Consider the following 5,943-nt stretch of genomic DNA (forward strand, 5'->3'; position numbering starts at 1 on the left):
TGTAGACCAGGCTGTCCTCAAACTCAGAAATCCGCCTGCCTCTGCCTCCCGAGTGCTGGGATTAAAGGCATGCGCCACCACGCCCGGCCGCCACTCACTTTCTAAGTGATCCTCACCACCTGAGGAAGTCAGTCTCTCCAAACAAATTCTGTATGTGTTTGAAATTGCCTTGTGCTGTTTCTTCATTATTTCCTGAGTGTTAGCCATTTCCAGACTCTTTCCTTGTTCTACCTTACAAAAGAAACACATGACCTTACTTTGGAAGTATCCCCCTATTAGACAGCAGCCTTGGCTTTAGACAGTCAGAAGCTGGAGGTAAGCCATCAGGATAGGAGTTTCCTGTAGCTAGTGAGTTAGGCTTCAGAGCAGGGACACAGATAATAAGTGAATTGACCTGGAACCCACCAAACTGGTAGAGGAAGATCAAAGTACATTGAACTCAGGATTTCATATATGCTAGACAAGCACTCTACCACTGATTCACATACCCAGCCAATTCAAGTTTCTGGGAGGTGGGGAGGGGTAGAGAATGGGGATGGAGGGTGGCTAGTCTCTCTCTATAGCTCTAGCTGAGCTGGAACTCGGGATGCACTTACTGCCTCCACTTCCAGTGATGAGATTACAAGCATGTGCTGCCACTCACCTCTCAAGCTTCATTTCTATAAAAATGAGACACAGTCTATTTCTTTTAAATAATACATCCTTCTTTAGCCATCAGGAATCAAAACCCACATCACACAGGCAGGATGGATGTCTATAACCAAAAAGACGTTCAGCCAGTTCCAGTGGTCATACTGTAATCCTGGCACTCAGGCAGAAACAGGAGGATCACTATAAACTCAAGGTCTACCTGGGCTACTTATTAAGTCCCAAGATAGCCTGCCTGTGCTACAGAGTAAAACTCTGGCTCAAAACAAAGTAAAACAAAACAGAAAGACTGTATTGTTGAGAAGACATGGATACTGGTGGAAATATTAACTGGTAGTACAATTCTGGAAAACAAACTAGCAAGCAGTTGCTCAAAAGGTTAAACAAAGTTTCCGTCTGACCTAGCAATTTCATTCCTAGGTACACAAGCCAAGGGAAACAGAACCATGTATGCAAATTTTCACATCAACATTATTCACAACAGTTAAAAAGTAGGGCAACCTAAGTACTAGTCAATTGATACTATTGTCTTATGTCACAGAGTATTCACAAACAAAAACAGTCAGGTATGACAGTACACATCTATCTCAATCAGGCAGAGGCAGAAGGGTAAAAGCCTCAAGGCTTGCCTGGGTTACAATGAGCCTCTATCTCAATTAGGAAACAAAAACATAAAAATCTGAGTTTGAATAAAAGGCCATGATGTCTGCTGCTACCCCATCACACAAATATCTTACTTCTCCCATCCCTATAAGACTATTTCATCACTTAAGTAGGGGAAAAAACAAAAGAACTGTGGCACAGGAAACAAATCCTCTCTACCTTCCTCTGCACCTCAGTATCTCATCTGTAAAATCAGACGTTTATGTGATCTCTAAATATGCTTCCTTGTCTGACATTCCATGGCCTTGAAAGTTCCTATTTTATTTAAGTGCAGTGGCATACACATAAATCCTAGTTTAAGGATAGCCTAAGCTATCTGCTTAAAGAGTCACAGGCCAGCCTGGCCTACATGGCAAGACCTCATCTTCAAAAGGAAAAACAATTTTAATCTCACTGCTTGGTACATCTAAGCATTATGACCTGACCAGTCCTCTGCTCTGGATTTTCTAGACAGAATTTTCTTACTCTTCAAAAGTTGACATTCTAAGATGACTTCAGTGTATTTTTTCAATGTGGTGCCTTTCTTTTCATGTGACTACCAGCAATCTTATCTTTCAGCCCACATTCACCTCTCGGGTCAGAACAACTATTTACTGCATCTCTAGACTTCTATGATCCTTCACCATGTCAGCATATTAAGACTGTAAATGGGTTTTTTTCCCCTAATTTTAATTTTTACTTTCTGATTTTTCAAAAATATGGTCTCACTAAGCAACCAGGCTGGTCTAAAATTCACACTCACCTGTCTCTACTTTCCAGATGATGAAATTACTTATAAGTATTTTTTATTTTGGGTTCATTTTTTTAGATGTGGGTATCATGTAGCCTAGGATGGACTACTCTAGCTAAGTAGACAAGGATGACCCTAAACTTCTAACTCTCCTGCATCTTGAACCTCCCTGGTGCTAGGATTACAGATGTAGACCACCATCCAGGTCTGTCGAAGCATCTTTGATTTGCCTTTTCTGGATATAGCTTGTTTTGTTTTGTTTTGTTTGTCTAAGTATTCAGGAACTGCCAGAGAAACACAACTTAATTTAGTTGGAGAAAAGAACATAGATTCCTCTCAGAAGAATCTGAGTGCAATTCCTAACTAACTTCATATAGTTTTACGGACTATGACATCACCAATCTGGGAGCAATCAGCAGGCTAAGGAAAGAAAATGTACCCTAGAGAGTCTCCACATGGGCTGCACAGAGTTATTTGTATTCTGTTGTGTTGTCCTCTGAATCCCCCTGGGTCATCCAGACTCCCGAGTCAACCCACCAGAAACAAAAGAAGGATTAAAAAAAAAGTCTCTCAATCACTGTCTGTTCTAACAAAGGCAACGCAGCTATTGGATGTATGCCCTTAGCATTACACTATTGCAACCAAATTAAAGAATACACAGAACGCCCTTCTTACACATTATACAACTCATCCCCTCTTTATTCTCCAATACAGTTATGCAGGGATATAATTTTAGCTTGCTGAGAAGCCAGATAATTAACAGATATTCACTAAAAGAGAATAACATTTCTTTTTTGGTGGAAGATAGAATGCTTTCTAAGTTTCCAGGTCTACCACAAGGCCTCTTTAGGTGCTGTGCGAGTTGTCTAATTTGCCCAGGCACAAATACAGCCAATATTAAAACATGTCTGTCCATTCTAACCCAAACACTCCCTGGTTTCCTTTCTTTGTTTCTTTGTTTCTTTCTTTCTTTTTTTTTTTAAAGCTGAAAAATGACCTTGAACTCCAGATCCACCAGTTTCCGGAATAAGCATCTCACAGGCTCACACCACCTCTTAAGGCTATCTTTACTTTCTTAGACCAAACAGCTACACAACTAAGAGAAATTCAATAATAGTACACCATAAAAAGTTTACTCTACCTTTGAGCTTCTTTCATCCAGAAAGACTGTTGTTTTTAACCCTTCTCAACATGTTAGTTTGCTTTTCTTTTTTCTTTCTTACCAGGGTCTCACTATGAAGGCCAGTCTGGTCTTAAACTTGTGGTAATCCTGCCTCTGCCTACCAAATGCTGGGATTACAGATGTGCACCACTTACCATGTTACTGTTTTCTAAAGACCTCCAGAGAGGCAAATGTGGTACAGCATGTCACCAAAGAAGCTTTGGACCAAGAGTCAAGAAATACCATCCCGCCGGGCGGTGCTGGCGCACGCTTAATCCCAGCACTTAGGAGGCAGAAACAGGTGGATTTCTGAGTTCGAGGCCAGCCTGGTCTACAAAGTGAGTTCCAGGACAGCCAGGGCTATACAGAGAAACCCTGTCTCGAAAAACCAAAAAAAAAAAAAAACCCAAACAAGCAAACAAACAAACACTGGAATTCACCAAGCAGTAGTGTTGCACTCCTTTAATCCCAGCACCCAAGAGTCAGAGGCAGGCAAATCTCTGAGTTTAAGGCCAGTCTGGCCTACAGAGTGTGTTTTAATACAGCTAGGACTACACCAAGAAACCAGCGGGGGGGGGGGGGTAAGGAGGAGGAGAAAGAAGAAGAAAAGGAGGAGGGGGAGGAAGAAGAGACAGAGGAGAAACAGACAAACTGGAGGTTTTTCTGATAACCAAAAAAAAAAAAAAATTCCAAGACTGGATGATCACTTTCAATAGAGAAACTGTACAGTGTCCAATGATTACCACATCGTGACAGAAATGGGGAGAGGAGTTTCCCTCATCAAATCAGCATGATATAACTTTAAAGTCTAACACTACAAGCCTCCAACCACTGAAACCTGCTTACTGGCCACCCAAAAACTTTTCAAAACTGTTGCAACTCCAATGTGGGCGCGCAGGAATTCACCGGGGATTTTAGTAATTCTTACACCTTCAAGCAATGGGTGCCAAATCTCTTCACGGCCTCACTGTCACTCCCCCATCACTTCCTCTTCGAAAGATAACTTGAGAGGCATCACAACACCGCACAACCTGTCCAACTGGGACGCACTGCCTTCATTCACAAATGTAATGTCCTGGTAAAGGACATTAACAAAAATAAATAAATAAAAAAGCATGGCTCCGGGTGCAAGTTCTTTTCTAGCGCCAAGAGAGAAACCGTTCTTGGTGTAACCCGGTTCAATTTGTCACTTCACGTCCGATCCAGAGGGGCAGAGCTGTGGAGGAAAAGCCCGGGGCCTGGCCTGCTCAGGAGTGAGTTATAACGGTTTTGAGGAACTGGTCGCGCCGGCTTCTTGGGAAGAGGCCAAATAAACTCATCAAGTTTTTGTTTTGCTCTTTTGAAAAGTCTGGGTGGGACTAACTCTCACTAGGAAGCGGGCTAACTTCTTTCCTCCCAAAAGGGTGCCAGAAGGCAAGCTTCCCTTCATTGTGGACTAAGCCACTCGACCTCTGAGCGCACCCAGCGTCCGCGTCTCCCCAGGTTGCCGACGCGGCGACCACCGCGCGGGGGACAGCAGGCCCGCGGGTCCCGCGTCCCGTCTGCTCGCCCGACCCTCACCCGGCCCCCGGGACAAAGCGGGCCCCGCGGGCCCCGCGCGCACTCACCCGACAGCTCGTCCGGCTCCAGCCCGGTCTCGGTGTCCAGCCCGCAGATGACAAAATAGTCGGCGAAGCGACTGGGCGCCGAGCCCCCTCCGCCGCCGCCGCCGCTCATGACTCCGGGCCGAGCGGGGCGAGCCGCGCGGAGCCGAGCCCCCGCCCCCGGCCGCCCGCCCGCCCTCAGCCGCCGCTCCCTCCGCCGCCGCTACCGAGGCTCCGGCCGCCGCCCCCGGGCCTCGCCGGGTCCTAGCGGCCGCCGCTGCCGTGCTGGGGCAGGGGGGCGCTGGGCCACCCCGCGCCGCATCCTGGACGCTGTCCTCTGCACCGCGGCCCGAGCAAGCCTGAGGAAGGGCGGAGAGCGGCCGCCCGCCCCACCGCGGCCCCCCACCCGCCGCCACCGCGTGCGCACGCGCGGTTGGGGAGGGGCGGGCGCCGGGCGCAAAGGATGACGTGATGCTCTTTGGGCCCCGGGGGCCTGGGCTTCCAGAGCAGCCACCACAGAGTGGCCGGCGGTCAGCTGCTGGGATCCCGCGACTGCTGCCACCTCCACGCGACTGCGACGCCCTTTAGAGAAATCGGATGCGGTGTGCGGAAAGAGTGGGCCGTGGTGGCTCGTGCTGGCCGTGTCACCGGCATAAGTGCTGCACGGCTGAACTATGAAGCCCACCGGATCCTGCTCCTATACTGTCACCACAGAGCAGCTCCTTGTCACCTCTCCTCAGTGTCAGCTTTCCCCAATAGATCTGAGGAAACTCTGTTCTTTGGAGAGAGTGGGTCAGTTTATCTTATATTTACCTTTAATTTGCAAATAGGGAAACTGAGGCTCAAAGAAATGCAAGAAACAAACCTACACTTGAATCCTGCGCAAGCTCACTGACCCGCACCCCACAAGCAGGGCTTCTTCCATGCACCAAACTCTCCCCCTTTCATGAAGCCCCAGAAGTCTCCCTCCCCCTCCACTTTGTTCTTTTCACGCTCATAGAATTCTCTGTCCATTCATCCATCTATCCATCATCATTCATTCATTCATTCATTCATTCTAGTGAGACTTTGCTTGTAGAAGAAAAAGGGTGGCTGAACAGAGTGAAACCTCCTGGTCCTTGTCTCTCTCTTTTTTTTTTTTTTTTTTTTTTTTTTTT

The 5,943-nt window shown here is 47.0% G+C and overlaps 1 protein-coding gene across 2 annotated transcripts in view; it reads right to left on the reverse strand.

The window, feature by feature from the left end:
* Dennd5a (DENN domain containing 5A) overlaps window positions 1-5,207 on the reverse strand; it is a 63,578-nt gene extending 58,371 nt beyond the window's left edge. Inside the window, exon 1 of one of the 2 annotated variants that reach the window (XM_021220027.1) lies at window positions 4,811-5,207. In XM_021220027.1, coding sequence (XP_021075686.1) covers window positions 4,811-4,919 — 109 coding nt within the window. In that variant the 5' untranslated portion in view covers window positions 4,920-5,207. The remainder of the gene's footprint in view (window positions 1-4,810) is intronic. The other variant, XM_021220019.2, reaches the window with a different exon arrangement.
* Window positions 5,208-5,943: the final 736 nt, after the last annotated feature.

This window comes from Mus pahari, chromosome 1 (assembly GCF_900095145.1).
Source record: "Mus pahari chromosome 1, PAHARI_EIJ_v1.1, whole genome shotgun sequence".
Taxonomy (NCBI): domain Eukaryota; kingdom Metazoa; phylum Chordata; class Mammalia; order Rodentia; family Muridae; genus Mus; species Mus pahari.